The sequence below is a fragment of the Mauremys reevesii genome, linkage group 4 (assembly GCF_016161935.1).
Source record: "Mauremys reevesii isolate NIE-2019 linkage group 4, ASM1616193v1, whole genome shotgun sequence".
Classification (NCBI taxonomy): Eukaryota; Metazoa; Chordata; order Testudines; family Geoemydidae; genus Mauremys; species Mauremys reevesii.
Window position 1 is genome coordinate 142,791,393 of NC_052626.1, and position 22,026 is coordinate 142,813,418.

At 43.0% G+C, this 22,026-nt stretch overlaps 1 protein-coding gene across 13 annotated transcripts in view; it reads left to right on the forward strand.

Annotated features, from left to right (window-relative positions):
* LOC120405177 (sodium/hydrogen exchanger 10-like) overlaps window positions 1-22,026 on the forward strand; it is a 195,040-nt gene that overhangs the window by 62,246 nt on the left and 110,768 nt on the right. For 12 of the 13 annotated variants that reach the window (XM_039538539.1, XM_039538536.1, XM_039538534.1 and 9 more), the window contains 3 exons: window positions 1,923-2,004; window positions 13,322-13,488; window positions 14,619-14,759. In XM_039538539.1, the coding sequence (XP_039394473.1) occupies window positions 1,923-2,004; window positions 13,322-13,488; window positions 14,619-14,759 (390 nt within the window). The remainder of the gene's footprint in view (window positions 1-1,922; window positions 2,005-13,321; window positions 13,489-14,618; window positions 14,760-22,026) is intronic. The other variant, XM_039538545.1, reaches the window with a different exon arrangement.

A 22,026-nucleotide genomic window follows, 5' to 3' on the forward strand; every position in this document is an offset into this window, starting at 1 on the left:
TTGATTTGCCTAACAAACTGTGCAAACTGGGGTTGGACAGCTATCAATCCAATCTCCTGACTCCATTTCTAACAGTGGTTATGTAGTTTTGTTTTACTGGTTTTGTGATTCTGTGCTGCATCCGCTCCTATGTGCAGCTTACATGAAATGTTGCTTCAGATCATTTTGAATTTCTTGCTAGAAGTTTTCCAAGAAAGTTAACACCCTACAAATCCATGCTTCAGATGTATCTGATATCTGTGGACCTATCACCAGGAAAGAAATATGTTCTCAGATGTATTTGAAATATTTGTTCTGCTCTTCAAATTTTAAAGGGCACTTGCACTGACCAATGCACCTTCAATGGGATTTGTCCTTTGTTTTACAAGTTTAATGGGCTCTCTTCTGATAAAAAATTGAATTGCTTTCTCTAAAGGTGGCATTTGTAGAGACATTCATTTCCATTCTGAAGGTTAAGGAACACCGCTTCCTAGTTATCTGTCCATCTCTTCAGTTCTTTCAAGATTGGGATGACCACCATGGAGACATGTGGACTTAGTGGGTCAGGATTTCACCGGGTCATGGTCACTTTTTGGATCCTGACAAGTTTATGTCTGGAGTGAATCCTGAGTTCCACATGGATCAAACCATTATTCGCTTCACTTTGTACCTGGACTTTGACTTCTCTCAGAAAAAAAATATTCCTTTTGTGTGAAAAGGGCTTTGAGGTTTTCTCTCTCCTATATTTACAGTTTTAATGAGGTAAAACAGTTTTTTTTATGTTGTTTCAAGGGTGACAATGAGAAAAAGTAGCCACCAAGATACTGGTTAGGACTGCTAAGTCCTTGATCCTCAAGTTCATGTAGTGCCACTCTTCTATACCTTGGAGGATTAAAGGCATCTGCATAGTTGCTATTTGGGTATCTACAGATTGCAATATGTCACTATCAGCTAGATTTCTCCTCCTCAGAGAACATTTCTATTGGTCAGAATTTGCTTACATGTACCATGTAAAGTAAGCTACAAGTAACATTTTAAGGTAATCTCCTGATGGTCTGCTCACTACATCTATCATATGTTCATTCTGTTTCTCTCTATTAGTAAGATGGGAGAAGAGGAATGTGTAACAAAGCCAAATTACTTGTTTGTAATTCCTTTTGCTGTAGTCTTGTCCCCTCCTACACCTCCTTGGTCCTGGGTGCTACTTGAGAGTTATTGTTTTTCTTTGAGGGGTGGGATGAGGGAGGGTTTTTTTTTTTTTGACCTACCTGGTTGTTCCTTGTCTTTTGCTCTTGAATAGTCTTAATAGAAAGAAATGGCTGCACTGATGTTTTTATATACCAATCTTACAATCTTGTTTCCTGTAGTGGGTTATAATGTTATCTCTTCATACTTTCTTCCTCTTGGTAGAATGGGGAAAAAAAACTATACAAAAGAAAGGTAGTATGGTCCAGTGGTTAGGGCACTACCCTAGGGCTTGGGAGATCTGGATTTGATTCCCTGCTTCACCACAGACTTCCTTAACTTTGGACAAGTCCCTCAGTGCAACGAGATTGATAATACTTCCTTAATTCACGGGATGTTGTGAGGATAAATACATTGAGAAGTGAAGTGCTTTGAGAAGCATTATTAAATACTTAAAATATTTTAAAAAATTATTATAAAAAGGAATTACTTTTAACTTAATTTTCCTTATTTGGACATTCTGGCAGCCATGAAGAACATATGGTTAAATTTAGCAAAATTATGAATAAACAAAAAACATCCACAATTTGAAGATACATAGTTGTGTTGCACTGTTGAAGATGATGTCAGCAAAGGCATTGTTTATGGAAAATATGTAGAGTACCTCACTATTCAAAATAATTTGCATTTTACTTTATACTACTGATGATAACACTGATTTGAAGTGGTGAAATGCTCTCTTTGTTTTTCTGTTTTAGATATTACTGCATGCAGGAACAGCATCATTAATGACTTTGATGATTAATTCTACCACGGTGAAAAAGCTGGTTAAAACACTGGGTAAAACACACTCATTGATATTGGGGAGGGAAGGAAAATACTAAAAATAATATCTTTGATATTCAGTTAATTTATAAAATCTGCTTTGTTCAGTTCTGGCCTATTTGGTAGATATTAGATTGAGTGCACTAGTGTAATTTTATTACTTTTTATAGTGCATTCTGCATGGATATATTAATTAGACAATTAATACAAAATAGTAAAATATATAAAAATCACAAAACAAGGCATGATGTAAGAGTTATCAAAATTGAGTTCACTATAACTCCAATACCATTTTTACAATACCCCTTTGTATAGATATTTAAAATTCAGTTATCTGAGAGCTAATTGATTTATCAAAATCTTGTTTAAATAAGATAAAATACAGCCTCAAATCAATGTTTTTAAGGTTTATTATATTTAATGAACTCTAACAAAATTTTGTACATATCTGCACTCCTTGTTTTGTCCAGGGAGTGAAAATACCCAAAATTATTTAATTATAAATTGTTTGTCAAAGATTTCCCTGTCATAACAGAATTCCTGGCAGATAATGTTGTGTCCACTTACTAAAGAGGAAGACGACTACAAACGAAATAAACAAACAAAACAAGCCATCAGACAAATGTAATTATAAAATCACCAGTACAACAGCTTCTAGTTTAGCCCAGAAACTTCCACAGTTAAAAATCTGGAGTCCTCCATCCTAAACGGGCAGCAGGATTGGAAGTTGGATGGGGAGATAAGAAAAACTACAGCAAAGTACACACAGGGTATGTCTACACTATAAAATTAGGTCGAATTTATAGAAGTCAGTTTTTTAGAAATCATTTTTATACAGTCAATTGTGTGTGTCCCCACACAAAATGCTCCAAGTGCATTAAGTCGGCGGACTGCGTCCACAGTACCAAGGCTAGCGTTGACTTCCGGAGCATTGCACTGTGGGTAGCTGTGAGTAGCTATCCCACAGTTCCCGCAGTCTCTGCTGCCTATTGGGATTCTGGGTTGAGATCGCAATGCCTGATGGGGCAAAAACAGTGTCGCAGGTGGTTCTGGATACATGTTGTCAGGCCCCCCTCTCCCTCCCTCCGTGAAAGCAATGGCAGACGATCGTTTCGCGCCTTTTTTCCTGGGTTACCTGAGCAGATGCCATGCCATGGCAAGCATGGAGCCCGCTTAGCTCACCGTCACTGTACGTCTCCTGGGTGCTGGCAGACGTGGGACTGCATTGCTACACAGCAGCAGCTCATTGCCTTTTGGCAGCAGACAGTGCGTTATGACTGGTAGCCATCGTCATCATACTCCTGGGTGCTCTTTTAACTGACCTCGGTGAGGTCAGTCAGGGGCGCCTGGGGAGACATGGGAGTGACTCAGCCAGGTCATTCCCATTTTCTGCCAAGCACCCAGGAGATGACGATGGCTAGTAGTCCTACTGGACCATCTTCTGCCGAGCACCCAGGAGATTATGACTGCTAGTCATCATCATGCAGCATCTTCTGCTGAGCACCCAGGAGCTGACGATGGCTAGCAGTCGAACTGCACTGTCTGCTGCCACCCTAAAGATGTAAAATATAGATGGAGTGGATCAAAACAAGAAATAGACCTGATGTGTTTTGTATTCATTTGCTTCCTCCCTCCCTCCCTCCGTGAAATCAACGGCCTGCTAAACCCAGAGTTTTGAGTTCGATCCTTGAGGGGGCCATTCTGTGTGACAGTTGTTTGTGTTTCTCCTTGATTCAAAGCCACACCCTTTGTGGACTGTAATTTCCTGTAAGCCATGTCATCAGTCGCCCCTCCCTCCATCAGAGCAAACAATCGTTTCGCGCCTTTTTTCAGCCCACACGCCATAGCACTGGGATCATAAAGCCTGCTCAGATCACTGCAGCAATTATGAGCACTGTAAACACCACGCGCATTATCCTGGAGTATATGCAGAACCAGAACCTGCCAAAGCAAAACCAGGCGAGGAGGCGATGGCAGCGTGGTGACGAGAGTGATGAGGACATGGACACAGACTTCTCGCAAAGTATGGGCCCCGGCAGTGTGCACATCATGGTGTTAATGGGGCAGGTTCATGCTGTAGAACGCCGATTCTGGGCCCGGGAAACAAGCACAGACTGGTGGGACCGCATAGTGTTGCAGGTCTGGGACGATTCCCAGTGGCTGCGAAAAGTTCGCATGCATAAGAGCAATTTCACGGAACTTTGTGACTTGCTTTTCCCTGCCCTGAAGCGCCAGAATACCAAGATGAGAGCAGCCCTCACAGTTGAGAAGCAAGTGGCGATAGCCCTGTGGAAGCTTGCAACGCCAGACAGCTACCGGTCAGTCAGGCATCAATTTGGAGTGGGCAAATCTACTGTGGGGGCTGCTGTGATCCAAGTAGCCCATGCAATAAAAGATCTGCTGATATCAAGGGTAGTGACTCTGGGAAACGTGCAGGTCATATTGGATGGCTTTGCTGCAATGGAATTCCCTAACTATGGTGGGGCGATAGATGGAACCCATATCCCTATCTTGGCACCGGAGCACCAAGCCAGTGAGTACATAAACCGCAAGGGGTACTTTTCAGTGGTGCTGCAAGCACTGGTGGATCACAAGGGACGTTTCACCAGCATCAACATGGGTTGGCTGGGAAAGGTACATGATGCTCCCATCTTCAGGAACTCTGGTCTGTTTCAAAAGCTGCAGGAAGGGACTTTCTTCCCATGCCTATAGTTATCCTTGGGGACCCAGCCTACCCCTTAATGCCATGGCTCATGAAGCCATACACAGGCAGCCTGGACAGTAGTCAAGAGCTGTTCAACTATAGGCTGAGCAAGTGCAGAATGGTGGTAGAATGTGCATTTGGATGTTTAAAAGCATGCTGGTGCAGTTTACTGACTCGGATAGACCTCAGCGAAATCAGTATTCCCATTGTTATTACTGCTTGCTGTGTGCTCCATAATATCTGTGAGAGTAAGGGGGAGACGTTTATTGCGGGGTGGGAGGTTGAGGCAAATTGCCTGGCTGCTGGTTACGCGCAGCCAGACACCAGGGCAGTTAGAAGAGCACAGCAGGACGCGCTGTGCATCAGAGAAGATTTGAAAACCAGTTTCATGACTGGCCAGGCTACAGTGTGAAAGTTCTGTTTGTTTCTCCTTGATGACCTCCCCCCCCCGGTTCACTCTACTTCCCTGTAAGCTAAACACCCTTCCCTCCCTCCTTCGATCACTGCTTTCAGAGGCAACAAAGTCATTGTTGCTTCACATTCATGCATTCTTTATTAATTCATCACACAAATAGGGGGAATAACTGCCAAGGTAGCCCGGGAGGGGTGGGGGCAGAGGGAAGCGCTGGGTGGGGTAGGGGAGGAGGGAAGGACAAGGCCACACCACACTTTAAAACTTAAAAACTTTAAAACATATTGAAGGCCTGCCTTCTGTTGCTTGGGCAATCCTCTGGGATGGAGTGGCTGGGTGGCCGGAGGCCCCCCCACCGCATTCTTGGGCGTCTGGGTGAGGAGGCTATGGAACTTGGGGAGAAGCGCAAAGCAGCTGACACATTGTGGCAATCACACACACAAGGGTGCTAACATTGATTTAAATGCCTGTCCAATTTACATAGGAGTAAAAGGAGCTCAAGAGATAACTTATTGAAAGAAATTGCATGCACATCCCAATTGAAGGATAAAAAGGTGAAAGAGTAGAGGGAAGGGTTCCTGAAACATGAAAAAGAGAAGAGAGAAAAGGACAGGGAAATGGTTAGATCCTCATAGGCAGAGTTGCTGGGAATGATGGAGAGGTAAACAACCCTCCTGGAGAACATTGTGGTTCATTGATCAAGGACGTTAACACAGCATATGATTCCCCTTTACTCTGACATCTTCACATTCTGGAACACACCATTCACTGCAACAACACCCAGAAATAGGTTATTTTCTAGACAAAAACTTCAGCCTGTCTCCCGGTCCTTCTTCCTGCAACGCTTAAAGTCTTGGTGGATCTGGCAGTGGTCCCCCTACATGTGCTTCTTGCAGGCACTTCAGGCAGCTTGAATGCGGATCGCTCTGAGGCACCAAGGCATGCCTCAGCACCAGGAAATGGATAAAAACACCAATAACTCAGTAAGTTACAAAAACTTTCACTAAAACTACTCGCCACTAACTAACATGTACAAATATGCGAAAGAGAAGATCACTGAGAGAGCTTGCCAAAGAAAGGATGATAGAAGTTACAGCAATCGTCATAGGCAGTAAGAAGGAACTGAGGAGGCGCACGGTCAGCTGGGTGCTTTGTACGAGTGCTATGAGCACACAGCACCAGAGGGTCCTCAAGCTACCCCGATGGGTACCACTGGGAAAAATTTCTGACGACTGTGCTCAGAGTGCAAATACACCTAGAGTGGAATGGACTTGTGCAACACATCTTGAAGAACAACAGTTACAAAATGTTAGTAACCTTTTTTTCTAGACATTCCATGCTTCAGGACAACAAAGAGAACAGTGGACAATAGGAAACCCCCTTGTTTCCCTCGCCTGCAAGAAATAGACTCTTCTGCCCCATCCCACCCTCCAAGCTGCAGAGAATAGTTTTGAGCAGCTTGCTTATACACACTTGTGACCTTGAAACCACAAAGTGATCTGCCCACTACACTTTTATATAATTTTTTTAGGTTCTGAATGGGTTTTAAAATTTGCAAATTATTTATTTTTAATAATAATTTTACTGTGAATATGGAGTACATTTTAATTGGTATATTATGTTTATTAAAAGTAAATTGAAAATGTCTTTGCAGTTGTATTTCTGCATCTTGTACAATTAATTATAAAGTTTACCTTCAGTGAACAAATTCATTAAACAGTTCACTAAAATGTCTCACATGAAACTTAATAAGAACTTTGCACGACTGCACATACATAGCAATACTTGTGCAGTAATCTTGATTAACACCTTGTACAAAAGAATATATATTGTTCACAAATGGCCTGTAGCTTCAGAGTTGGAGCACAATGGATTCCTGACTCTGCCCCTCAGCAGTTGCATCATTTCATAGGTTCCTTCCCTCTGGCTGTTCAAAACCTTCTGCAAATCTGCCAATCTCCTCCTTGCCTCCATCAGTAAGTCTCTCTCCCTTTCACAAAAATTGTGCAAAACACAGCAAGTAGCTATAATCGAGGGAAATACTTTTCATCTATATCCAGCCTTGACATTGGGCTCCTCCGTTTACCTTTCAGTCTTCCAAATGTACATTCCATTATCCTTCTGCAAATACTCAGGGTATAGTTATACAATTCCTTTCTACCATCCAGGAGTCCAGTAAAATGCTTCATAATCCAGGAAAGTAGGAATAACCTTGGTCTCCCAGAATTACTGTAGGAATCGTAACACTTTTATTGTCCATAGATACCATGAGAGCAGAAGTTCAATTTATCATTACAGAAAACAGTCCAGAGTTTCTAAAGATCCTGGCATCATGGACCTTTCCAGACCACCCCATATTAATGTTTGTGAACATAGTGATTAACCAAGACCTGCAGCACCAGGGAGAAATACATTGTTCTTCTGATGACCTCAGAGGCCTGGGGGGTCAGGGTAGGCAAGGAATAGGTATTTGGATCCCATCAGTGACCCCAACTGTGCATAACCATTAATAACCTCCTGTGTATTGCCCTGCTTTATTACCCAGGGGACAGCACCTTCTTGGAAGCAGCATATGTCTCCATGACAACAGTCTCAACAATTGATCTACTAACACCAGACTGGTTAGCTACTGATTGCTAGCAATCAAGTGTGGTAAGCTTCCAGATGGCAATGAACATAAAAACGGCCGTACCGGGTCAGACCGATGGTCCAACTAGCCCAGTATCTGTCTACCGACAGTGGCCAATGCCAGGTGCCCCAGAGGGAGTGAACCTAACAGGCAATGATCAAGTGATCTCTCTCCTGCCATCCATCTCCATCCTCTGAGGAACAGAGGCTAGGGACACCATTTTTTACCCATCCTGGCTAATAGCCATTTATGGACTTAGCCACCATGGATTTATCCAGTTCCCTTTTAAATATTGTTATAGTCCTAGCCTTCACAACCTCCTCAGGTAAGGAATTCCACAAGTTGACTGTGCGCTGCGTGAAGAAGAACATATTTTTATTTGTTTTAAACCTGCTGCCTATTAATTTCATTTGGTGACCCCTAGTTCTTGTATTATGGGAATAAATAAATAACTTTTCCTTATCCACTTTCTCAACATCACTCATGATTTTATATACCTCTATCATATCCCCCCTTCGTCTCTTCTTTTCCAAGCTGAGAAGTCCTAGCCTCTTTAATCTTTCCTCGTATGGGACCCTCTCCAAACCCCTAATCATTTTAGTTGCCCTTTTCTGAACCTTTTCTAGTGCTAGAATATCTTTTTTGAGGTGAGGAGACCACATCTGTACACAGTATTCGAGATGTGGGCGTACCATGGATTTATATAAGGGCAATAATATATTCTCAGTCTTATTCTCTATCCCCTTTTTAATGATTCCTAACATCCTGTTTACTTTTTTGACCGCCTCTGCACACTGCGTGGACATCTTCAGAGAACTATCCACGATGACTCCAAGATCTTTTTCCTGACTTGTTGTTGCTAAATTAGCCCCCAACATATTGTATGTATAGTTGGGGTTATTTTTTCCAATGTGCATTACTTTACATTTATCCACATTAAATTTCATTTGCCATTTTGTTGCCCAATCACTTAGTTTTGTGAGATCTTTTTGAAATTCTTCACAATCTGCTTTGGTCTTAACTATCTTTGAGTAGTTTAGTATCATCTGCAAACTTTGCCACCTCACTGTTTACCCCTTTCTCCAGATCATTTATGAATAAATTGAATAGGATTGGTCCTAGGACTGACCTTTGGGGAACACCATTAGTTACCCCTCTCCATTCTGAGAATTTACCATTAATTCCTACCCTTTGTTCCCTGTCTTTTAACCAGTTCTCAGTCCATGAAAGGACCTTCCCTTTTATCCCATGACAGCTTAATTTACGTAAAAGCCTTTGGTGAGGGACCCTGTCAAAGGCTTTCTGGAAATCTAAGTACACTATGTCCACTGGATCCCCCTTGTCCACATGTTTGTTGACCCTGTCAAAGAACTCTAATAGATTAGTAAGACACGATTTCCCTTTACAGAAACCATGTTGACTATTGCTCAACAGTTTCTTTTTCTAGGTGTCTGACAATTTTATTTTTAACTATTGTTTCGACTAATGTGTCCTGTACCGACGTTAGACTTACCGGTCTGTAAGTGCCAGGATCACCTCTAGAGCCCTTTTTAAATATTGGCGTTACATTACTTAACTTCCAGTCATTGGGTTCCGAAGCTGATTTAAAGGACAGGTTACAAACCTTAGTTAATAGTTCCCGCAACTTCACATTTGAGTTCTTTCAGAACACTTGGATGAATGCCATCAGGTCCCGGTGACTTGTTAATGTTCAGTTTATCAATTAATTCCAAAACCTCCTCTAGTGACACTTTAATCTGTGACAGTTCCTCAGATTTGTCACCTACAAAAGCCAGCTCAGGTTTGGGAATCTCCCTAACATCCTCAGCCGTGAAGACTAAAGCAAAGAATCCATTTCGTTTCTCCGCAATGACTTTATCATCTTTAAGTGCTCCTTTTGTATCTCGATCGTCAAGGGGCCCCACCGGTTGTTTAGCAGGCTTCCTTAAAAAACATTTTGTTTTTACCTTTGGAGTTTTTGGCTAGTCGTTCTTCAAACTCCTCTTTGGCTTTTCTTATTACACTCTTGCACTTAAGTTGGCAGTTTTTGTGCTCCTTTCTATTTGGCTCACTAGGATTTGACTTCCACTTTTTAAAGGAAGTCTTTTTATCTCTCACTGCTTCTTTTACATGGTTGTTAAGCCACAGTGGCTCTTTTTTAGTTCTTTTACTGTGTTTCTTAATTTGCGGTATACATTGAAGTTGGGCCTCTATTATGGTGTCTTTAAAAAGGGCCCATGCAACTTGCAGGGATTTCACTTTAGTCACTGTACCTTTTAACTTTTGTTTAACTAACCCTCTCATTTTTGTATAGTTCCCCCTTTTGAAATTAAATGCCACAGTGTTGTACTGTTGAGGTGTTCTTCCCACCACAGGGATGTTGAATGCTATTGTATTATGGTCACTATTTCCAAGCGGTCCTGCTATAGTTACCTCTTGGACCAGCTCCTGCGCTCCACTCAGGATTAAATCTAGAGTTGCCTCTCCCCTTGTGGGTTCCCGTACCAGCTGCTCCATGAAGCAGTCATTTAAAGTATCGAGAAATTTTATCTCTGCATTTCGTCCTGATGTGAAATGTTCCCAGTCAATATGGGGATAATTGAAATCCCTCACTATTATTGGGTTCTTAATTTTGATAGCCTCTCTAATTTCCCTTAGCATTTCATCATCACTATTACTGTCCTGGTCAGGTGGTCGATAATAGATCCCTAATGTTATATTTTTATTAGAGCATGAAATTTCTATCCATAGAGATTCTATGGAACATGTGGATTTGCTTAAGATTTTTACTTCATTTGAATCTACATTTTCTTTCACATATAGTGCGACTCCTCCCCCTGCACGACCTGTTCTGTCCTTCCGATATATTTTGTACCCCGGAATGATTGTGTCCCATTGATTGCTCTCAGTCCACCAGGTTTCTGTGATGCCTATTATATCAATATCCTCCTTTATCACAAGGCACTCTAGTTCACCCATCTTATTATTTAGACTTCTAGCATTTGCGTACAAACACTTTAAAAACTTGTCCCTGTTTATTTGTCTGCCCTTTTCTGATGTGCCAGATTCTTTTTTATGTGACTGTTTATCGTCTGATCCGGCCCTTACATTATCCTCTTCCATCCTCTGCTCCTGACTATAACCTGGAGATTCTCTATCATCAGACTGTCCCCTAAGAGAAGTTTGTGTCCGATCCACATGCTCCTCTGCAGCAGTCGGCTTTCCCCCATCTCCTAGTTTAAAAACTGCTCTACAACCTTTTTAATGTTTAGTGCTAGCAGTCTGGTTCCACTTTGGTTTAGGTGGAGCCCATCTCTCCTGTATAGGCTCCCCCTATCCCAGAAGTTTCCCCAGTTCCTAATGAACGTAACCCCCTCCTCTCTACACCATCGTCTCATCCACGCATTGAGACTCTGAAGCTCTGCCTGCCTACCTGGCCCTGCGCGTGGAACTGGGAGCATTTCTGAGAATGCCACCATAGAGGTCCTGGATTTCAGTCTCTTCCCTAGCAGACTAAATTTGGCTTCCAGGACATCTCTCCTACCCTTCCCTATGTCACTGGTACCTACATGTACGATGACCACCGGCTCCTCCCCAGCACTACACATAAGTCTGTCTAGATGCCCCGAGAGATCCGCAACCTTCGCACCAGGCAGGCAAGTCACCATACGGTTCTCCCGGTCATCACAAACCCAGCTATCTACATTTCTAATGATCGAATCTCCCATTACTAACACCTGCCTTTTCCTAGAAACTGGAGTTCCCTCCCCCGGAGAGGTAACCTCAGTGCGAGAGGCAACCCCAGCACCATCTGGAAGGAGGGCCCCAACTATGGGAAGGTTTCCCTCTGCTCCCATTGACTGCTCTGCTTCTCTGGGCCTTTCTTCCTCCTCAACAGCACAGGGGCTGTCTGAGCGGAGGTGGGACAATTCTACAGTGTCCCAGAAAGCCTCATCAACATACCTCTCTGCCTCTCTTAGCTCCTCCAGTTCTGCCACCCTGGCCTCCAAAGTTTGTACATGGTCTCTGAGGGCCAGGAGCTTCTTGCACCGACTGCAAACATATGCCACCCGCCAACAGGGCAGGTAATCATACATGCTACACTCAGTGCAATAAACTGGATAGCCCCCACTCTGCTGTGGGCTTCTGCCTGCATTGTCTCCTAGTTAATGGAAGGGTGGTTTAAAGAAAGAGGTTTTGAAATGTGGTTTGAATTATAGGTTTTAAGGGGACTACAGGGGAACAGATAGGACTGACAAGGGACTCCCGCTCCATTCCCACTCCCCTTCCAAACTCCCTTGCTAAACTCCCTGTTAGCAGCCCCTGTTCGCAAAGCTGACTTTATCGGTCACATGCTTTTCCACAGTGAAGAGAGCTTGCATGTGCTGCTCCACCACTAGAGCTCTAGGGCAAGCTTTACACAGATCTCCAGGAATGTGGCTTTTGACATCCTGAAAGTGCTGTCACTGCTGCTGGCCATCGTAGACCTGCAGCACTATCTTGTCCCACTAGTCAGTACTATGTGTCTGAGCCTAAAAGTGTTGGTCCAATGAGTGAAGTTGTGTCAGTGAAAAATCTAAGAGACTCATCTGCTTGATTTCAGTCTCCTCCTCCTCAGGTGACCTTAGCACTCTGATTCTGAAACGATTGCACTATTTTACATATGCTTGTGGCATCCTGTTTGTATCATCTCCTTGAGGATAGTAGCATGTACCATGTTTCTTCCCTGCTGCTTGACAGTGCTTTGAAAATGTCACTGGCTCACCAAGGCCATGTGGATGTTGGGATGAAAGGAGAGGAATCATGGGAAGGTTTTTATTTGACTCCAAATACCCTAATTCTATTTCCTTCTGGTAGGTATCCCACAATATGTGGTGAAAAAACTCCCAGAATGCCCACAGCACAGTGGTGAAGCAATGCACCATTGGATGTCTGCCAGGAATACTAAATCTTTATTTCAAAACATTGCTGTGCTAAGTGATATGGAGCAAAAGGATCACAATGTGCTGTGTATGTACTGCTCACACAACAGTTATTGTGAAGGCACTTAAACAAAAGCCACAGCAAGTTTCAAGTGTAGAGGTCCTCTCAGGAAGGTGGTTGTGGAATAAAAGACAGGAAAAGTGAAAAACAGAACTGTAGAAAAGATGACGTTCTATAAAAATCTCTAACGCTCACAGTATTACAATACAGTACCAAACACTATCTGAAAGAGTCCTCAGTTAACTAATGAGAAAGAGACCTTAAAAAGAGGGAAATGGATTGCTCAGAATAGCACAATAACTATTCATGTAAAAGACCCTATGGAAAAGAACAGCCCAATAGTCCTATTCAGTTGCCGCTGGAAACAAATGGGTCTGCAGAGTAGAGAAGCTGGTGAGAGCAGCATTCAGCTGCTGTTACAAAGTGGAATATCTGTTTTTTGGCAATGGTCTGAGCATATCGCTTCTTAGATTAAGACTTTTACCCTGCTCCCAGCAACTTTACAGAAATGGCCTTCCAGCCAGTCAGTCACCCAATAGTCTCAGTCAGGGATTCTCTTTAACATCTGACAACCTAAATGTATTCATTTTCTTCCTTTCCATAGGTCTATGTAATATTACTCTTCCAAAACGTATGGCAATGTACAGTGCTGTTCAGCGTATAAAAGAAATGGAGGCCAACACATGTTCCATATTGAAACTTGATAGATTTTTAGCTGATGCAAATTGGACTTTGATTGAAGAAGCAATTAAAATTGATTGCCCTTATAAAGTGAGTAATTTCTTTTTATTATATTTATTACAAAGAAAATTATGTAAGAGACAAAAGTAATGCTTGAAACAAAAGAATGATTCACAGCTTTTGATTTACACTGGCATCCATTGCAAGAAGGGTAGACTCTCCAGTATTAAGTTTACAGACTAGTAGGAGAGAATTGTAATGATAAATGAGGTCTCCGGCTTGATGGAAATATCTGATATGCCATTAATATTATGGGGCTTTTATGAAGGGGGAAAATTAATATACCAAAAAATTAGGGGCTAGATATCCTGCACAGACATCCTTAGAGGTAGATTGTTCAGATCATTATTTGGGTTGTACTGGGGCTAGGATTCAGACTATGATTAGATTAATCCATGACACTCTTGTGACTCGTTAATTAATTCAAGTTTATTATTAACTCTGTATCGGCATTTGACTAATCATCCAGTAGGTCACTAACCAGAATATATATTTCCTTCTAATGCTCAAAGAGCATCTACAGTAGCATCTACTAAATTTTTGAAAATTAATCCTCCCCTTCAGAAAAATTAAAACAATTTAACCCTTTTATCCTTCACATTTGGTGTTCAAGGCCTACACAAATGAACAGTCACTCAGAGTACATTGTATAAATCTTTATAATATGATACTTCATCGTCATTCTTTCCAACGTTTCTTAGCATTTATATACTTTAAGAAAACCATAACAATGCCATACTTTTTTCGAATAACTTTGGTTTTAAATAATTTATTGATTGTAATTTATTCATAGGAATATAAATAAGCTTCTTGAGAGTAGGGAACACAGCCATCCTCCTTGATTCACAGAAGGAAGAAGAGAAATAGTTCAGAATTTTTCTGAAAAAAGTTTTAATTTTTAATATAAACATACAGTTTAGATCCTTAGATTTCTTTGCCATGATGAAATACTGCAAATTTAATTTCTGACTTTATTGTCTTGATGTAACAATTTCCATTTGTGTCTAACTCCATATGGAGATTAAATTTGCATTTGAATTAGCATTTTTAATTTAATGTTAGCCTTTGTTTTTTAAACATAGTTCTCTTAGTTAGCTTTTTGGTTCTCATGTTTCCAATATGTTACGATCAGTTCACTTGTTTCTGTTTTTCTTATTTAGTTTGATATAGAGGAAGCTTCCCAAATTGTTAGAACACTTAAATGTCCAGATTGTAACACAGACATTTCAGATGAGACAACACCTCAACAAATTGCTGACATACTGGAAGAAGCCAGGTTACGTCTTTTAACAGCACAAATAGTTAGTATTCCATCTATTTGGTTATATTCTTATTTTTCTCGATTAACACACATATTTTAATTTTAGTACTATTATTATTTAAGGAATGGGTATCCAAATGTGACCTGTGGACCACTTTGGACCTCAAGTCTTTAAATTGTGGCCTTCAAGGATAACAGTGTTAAGAAGAAATGTTGTACTTGACTATAAACTGAAAATGTATACCCTCAGCTATGTGATGTGACTTTTAAACTGAAACATTTGAATCAGCCCTGTTACTACAAGGAGGAAATCAATGGGACTGCTTTCCCATCTATCTCCCACTGTTTCCCTTGGAGCCTCAGGAGCAGCTCTGGTGTGAGCCTAGAGTGCCCTGACCAGCATCTGTGTCCCTTCCTTGTTGCAGCTGCTAAGCAGCTCCCCCACTGGTCCTCTGCTGCATCCTAGGGAAGGGACGAGAAAATAATTCTGGCTTGTGCATTAATTTCTTTCTTGTCAGGCATTGAGAACCCCAGAGATAGCATGATAGAAGTTTGAGTGCATCTATATTGGGCCTATGGGAGTATCTATCAAATGATGGCTCCTTTCCCCAATGCAGCCACCCAGGGCAGCCAAGGAAAGGATTAGAAAAGCTGAAGCTGAGAACCCACAACTGATTATGGCTCCCAGATTCTCTGCCCTATCTCAGGCTAGAGAATCTTTGCTCCAGCTTGATTCAGTCCTCAAGAGACCATACTCCAGCAAGGGATTGTCAAGAGTGCAGTACACACCAGTTACTCTCCCCTCCACATGCCCCTTTACATCAGGAGCTGCAGGCAGGGAGGCATAGGCTCTGAATTCAGTGGCTTTGTATCCACTGAGGACTCTCGCATATATGGGGGACTTACTAGTTTCTGCTCCCTTTGTGTTGTGTGAGTGGAGTAGGATAGAGAATCCACCTCAATGTACTGATTGTGGTCCCTTGATCTTTTTGAAATATGTTTGGCTGTCCAGCTGAAAAAGTTGGACATCACTGAATTAAGGATAAACTTAGAATCTTTCTACCTTCTAAGACATGTGCTGAAAGATCTGATTTTCTGCATAATACTTATTGGCATTACTAAAACCTAAAATAAAGCAGTATTTTCAGCTTTTCTGCCTTAAGTATTAGCGATGTGAGTAACTGTTTCTAGAGATCAGAGAAACCTGAACTCTGATCTTGATAGATAAATAAAAGAAAAATGATTTTCAAATCAGATGCAGTGTGGAAGGAGAGTTATGCCTTTGCTCATTTTCTTACCCAGGTGAAACACACTGAGTTTAAGACAATAAGACATGGACCTTGCCAAATACCAAATTCAGGTGGCCTTTTATGTAGACTGTCACAGTTTCAATGTAACTGCACCTGTATTTCCTCCTCCATGGTCCACTGCAGGAGTTCCCAGTCAGGTTTTAGGTTTCAGGCCTCCAGGCATCACCTATCCCAGGGCAGAGCCCTTTGTCCCACTCTGTTCTGACCAGGAGTTTTAAGGCTCCTCTGATCCTTTACTTTGTGGTAGACTCATTTATTAGGGTTACTCTTCTGGGGGGTGGGGGTGTCTGTAATTCTATCAATGTACTGCTTTGTTATTTGTGTTCTCATACGGAGCCTTACTTCTCCCTTCTTCCCTCCCAATGGAGCTATTCTGCAGGACCTAGGTTCCCCAGGGCTGGGTTCTTCCAGCCCCAGAATCAGACGAACACACACATTAACAGAGCACATCTGAGAGGACTGGGTTAATTAGCACTCCCAAGCTGACCCCTTATATGTCCCTAGACTCAGTAGGCTAGGTCAAGCAGCGCCTCCAGGCTGTCACTTTCATATGCCATGGGCACAGCCCTGGAATAGAGTGTGCATGAGCAGGCTGGATCGAGCAGCACTTTCAAACTGCCTCCCTCATATGCTCCAGGTTCAGCACATCCCTATCCCCACTTTCACATTACAATTGTTCTGGTAGTAACCCACTTGATGAGCAAACCCCACCAGATTTTTGGGTGCTACAGAGATCTTTAGCACAGGTATGAGGAGTGTTGCTGTAGAGCAAATGGGGAAGCCAGAAAACACCTATGCGGGGGGAGGGGAAGAGAGAGAGAAACAACCAGCTTAACCAAATATTTACTGCCAGGTAGTAACCATACAAGGGGAGCCAAACAAACAAAACAGTTATAATATTAAATCTAAATTTAATTTGATTATAAAAGTCAGGTTTAGAAAACTATAACTGATTACACAAGTCAGGGTCAGAAGGCTATACCTAGAAAGAGAGAGTTGGGTTCTCACCATTCCGTGAAGCTTGACTCAATCGGGGTTCCCGCGTAGTGGTGGTAGCTGAGAGTCCGGAGTGCTGGAGACAGGCAGAGCCCTCAGTACGATCAGTCAGGAGAACATGAAGTCCCAGTGGAACTGATGCAGAAGTTGGATCCAGGCATCAGAGCACTTACTTGAGCATGGGTAGTGGTTTTTGTAGGGAAAGAACAATGATTTAAGGGAGAAAACTAGATTTGTTTAAGGGAAACTGATGGCTCAAGAGATATACCAAAGTTGTTTTGTTCAGGCTAGTCAATGGGAACTGTTCATTCCTGGGTATGGGCGGTGTCCCTTGGAGGGAGCTCACAATGCATTTAGGCAGCTTCAGTATTTTGAATACTACTAAAGGATTTATTACTAGAATTGGTCTGATAACTACTGATCTGGGTGTGTGCAGATGTGGGTTCATTAACATCTGAAGCAGAGATCCCCCAGAGTTCATTGCGGTTCTTGCCTTGGAATCTCTGTTCTCCATTCTGTATGCTAATGGGGATGCCTCCCTGTCCCATCCTTGATGCAAATGAGGCTGAGGGAGTTTCATTAATCCTGTCACCCTTGTCCAGAGGGGTTTAGATGTGTCTTCAACTGCCTTTTCGTTGCTTTTTTATAAGTCTTTCTTCTGAATGGCTTTGGTTCAAGCAGAGGCTGGGGGGTGTGGGGAAGGTCTTTTGTGAGTCAAACAGGCTGGGAACTGCGCCCTGGTTCCCCAAGAACACAAAGTTTGATAGGTAACACTGAGGGCTATGAACAGTATATCGACAGCAGTTACAAGTTACCAGGGAGGTCTTTCTAAGCAAGCACATTTGTTCTTAAGGTAAAAGCTTTAAAACACACGTTAAACATACCAGGAGTCACCCATCAATCTTCTGAGTCCCTAGTAGGCCAAAATCTTTCCAACCCTTCCACAAGATTTGAGGCTATCCCCTTGAACAGAAGCCCCTGTCTATTTGATCAGTCAGGAAGAAAGGCCTGAGTCAGTTTAAATGCAGCCTTTTTATGCAAAAGCCCTTGGTTTGTTTGTTAGTCTCTGAAAAATCTAGGTTGAACCAGTATATGCCAGCCCAGTTTACAACTGAAGTGATTGACTTTAAGCCCTCCCCACTGTTTCTGGTTTCTGAAGAAGCTGTAATAAGCCTGTCCCTGAAGCTGCATACAGTCCCTAGCCTACAGTGATATATAAACTTAATGCAATATGGTCCCTAGAGATATTGCATAGGATTGCAATATCCATCACACAGGTGATATGGTGGCAAGCGATGTTCGCTCTGGCCTGAATGGCTAACAGATTTATAGATACACACATCAAGCTTTTATGCAAAGGTACAGAAAAAGCCTGAGGACACGTTCTGTTCAGGGCAAATCTTTTGGGGGAAAAGCCTTAGTGAGTGTTCTTCTTAAACAATTATACCATTGACCTAGACTCAGCATCATTACCTCTGACAGCTTGGATGCTGGCTGGCTGATATCCACCGAAAGAAGCTGTTCAGCTGAAGTTCAGACCATCCTGTTCCAAAACAGGAAAGTCTCAACTACACTGGCTTCTAAAACTAAGTGAAAGAGGTTTTGTATTTGGGAATCTCAGCACCAGCTGCCTCCCTCGACAACACTCATTTCAGCAATATTGGACTACCTACTACCTGTGCCAGGGTGTACAAACCCAGCACTAGCCAAACAAATGTTAATGAACTGCTATGGGCAAAACAGCCATACCCCACAACACCTGCAAAGCATATCAGTCCTAGAAGAAACAACCAGCTTAACCAAATATTTTAAAATATTTTAAAACTTTTACAAATGAATTACCTGAGGCCACTGAACTGGACTACAGCTGGCCAGGGCCCTCTTGAAGGAATGGTGGCCTGCCACCGCTTTCTGTTAGTTAGGTTCCTCCTCCTTTTTGGGACCTTTAGTAGTCCAAGAAAGACTAGATTCTACAGGACGTAGTTGGAGGGTGGTCTCTCCCACACCTGGATCTGTGCTAATGACTGCCCAGGTGATGAGGACTAGGTGAGTGCAGGATCCTATCACATCCCAAGGGTGTCCTATGGGAAACCAAGTCCATGACAACGTGGTAGAGAATCTGAACAACTTTCCAACCCTGTTGAAGAGTGTGACACACACAAAAACCCCTAAATTTCCTCACCCTCTGGTGAGATCTGATAGAGTCTAGAAAATGGATAAATCTGGAGCAGTTACTTAAATGGATGGTGGAGAAACAAAAGCAGGTCACACTGCAACAACAACAGATGGTGGCCCACAATAGTAATAGGCAGCCCTTAGCAGCGACAGCTGATCTGCGAGTTGGTTTCCCAGCAACAAGACCACAGCAAAGACTGGTGCAGCAGATGCTGGTGTTTTTACAACTTTCAGGAACCCTGGGCCTTTTAGATTGCTGCCAGAGCCCCGCTGCTCGAGCCCTGGGGTAGTGGCGGTGGCCCAGGGCTCTGGCAGTAATTTAAAGGGCCCGGGGCTCTCAGCTGCCACTACCATAGCCGGAGTGCAGGGCCCTTTAAACCTCAATTTAAAGGGCTCAGGGATTTAAAAGCTCCACCTCTTCCATAGTGCCTCAACCTGCAGGGGTGGGGCCTCAACCTCCTGCTCAGGACTCTGGCGTACTGGTTAGTCCTTTAAGTTACTTTCACCCCTGCTGACTAGGGAATTTATTTCCTGTCTAGACTTGTGGAAGAGCTATTTAGCCTCTTACAGATCAAGACCATTCAAACATCTGCATACCAGCTTCAAATGAACAGCTTGGATCAGTGGGTTTCAAACTTTTTAGGTTGCATACTCCTTTCCAAATAATGTAGTCTATGGAGTACCCCCATCTGAGATAGGGTCATAATATACCTATGAAAACACTCTAATACTTGTTAGTAAATATTTTAAATTTGGATGCATGTGTGTTTTTTTCCCTATGCATTTGTAAAGACTCGAATGAAAATTTGACCTTTTATATTTTTTTAAATACAGGGTAGCTTATTAGAGCTTTTGATGCTTCAGAAAAAAAGAAAACATTGACTAATGTTGTTTGTAGATCCTATATTTACTTGGGGTTTTCACTTTTGACTTTATTAAAAAGGCAGTTTGCAAGATTAAATAAACAGGATCTTTGTCAGCACCTCTGGGCTCCCAGGCAGCAGCTGCCATGCTCTGGCTAGCACCTGCCACTCTGAAGGCAGAGTGGAGAGCAACGGCTGCTGGTCAGGCACCCACCTCCGAAGACAGTGCCGCTGCCAGCAGCAGAGTAGAAGTAAGGGTGGCATAGTATGTGTATCGCCACCCTTACTTCTGTGCTGCTGCTTGAAGTAGTGCTGACTTCAGAGCTGTGCATCTGGCACCTCTGGGCTCATGACCAGCAGATGCTGCTCTTTGTGCATCCCAGTGCACAAATCAAGCACTGCCTCCCCATCCCATTGCCCCAACTTCCCTTTCATGGCCTTGCGCCCCAGGCTCACCTCACTCCTTACCTTTTGACCACAGTGCCCCCTCCCACCTCCCGACCACAGCGCCTTGGGCAATCGCTCATGCTCAGAAGGCCATCCCTGATTCCACTTGCCCTGCCTAACAGTCTGCACAGGGGAGTCTGCGCAGGCTTGCATCTTTCCACTCAGCTCCCAACCTTGGCCTGTCTGCCGTTAAAAGATTTTTCTCCTTCATCCTCTGACGAGAGCTCAGGTACCTCGAGGGGTATGTGTTTTGAAAACTGTTTTGAAAACCACTGGCCTAAGGTTTAACAAGCCTTGAAACAAATGTTGAAAAATTTTGTGGTCTCAGAGCCCAGACACTGGGACCAGTTCCTTCCTCCACCTCACCTTTTGCCCCTACCAGGACAGACACATTTGGCCTATCACCACATTGAAATACCCCTGTGACAATGAGTCTGAGAGATGCCTTGGCCGCTTCCGCAGAAGATATGGGAGGTGGCTTGGTGGAAACTGCAAACCACATTGGACCTGGGTGTGGCAAAGGAGTCTCACAGTGAGTGAAGGAGCCCCGTTGTACTGGAACCCAAGCCTGACAGCACAACTTGCTTTTGCATTGATTTTCAGAAAGTCACTTAACCCATGGGATGGTTACCCACCTTTGGCTCTCCTACTTTTAGTCAAAACACTGGTGTTTATGATAGCCTCTGACCATCAAATTCCCCATTATTTGCCTTCAGGTGGGAACTGGACAGCTCATATGACTTTGCCCCTCTGAGGCCCTAAAAGGAAGGTGGGCCAGGCCCCAAGCAGTTATTTTAAAGCACATACAGGTAACTTGTCTGAGGGCATTGGACTGCACTACAACTGGCCAGAGCCCCCTTGAAGGAAGGGAGGCCTGCCACCAGTGTCCATTAGGTGTTATTTCCCTTCTGGGACCTTCAGTATCATCGGAAGGGGTAGACTTTCATGAGACTTATCTGGAGGGGCTGAGTGTCCCACAACTGGACCTGTACTGACTGCTCAGGTAGTAAGGACTGAACACCAGGTAGGTGCAGAATTCATGAAACCTCAGTGGAGTGCTGTGGGAGAGCAAGCTCAAAACACTAGTCTTGAAACAGTCTGGATGACTACATCAATTAGTTTATCCCTATGAGTGTTCCACTTCAGGTGTGCATGCATGCCTGTGCTCCTTCAATTGGAGATTTTCAGTAGCAGTGTCCACTGGTCTGCATCTGCACCTTACAGATGCTTGTGCTCCAATCTGAGAGCAGATAGGGAAAGGGTGGACCTGCTACAGCTCCAGTGTCTTTGCAACTGCCGGTAGCCTGAGATGGATTCAGCTTTGCTAATCCAGCATTATTCTCACCCTATTTTAATTTAGTTAGTTCAATTTTGTTATTCTTATCTTGTTTCTTGTACATGCTTTATATTTTGAGGGGATCTCTTTCCTTCACCTTTTTTATGTGCCTCACAGTCAGGGCTTCCCTGTCCACCTCAGTACCCTTGTTTGGAGTTCTAGTTAAACCGCAACCGGTCA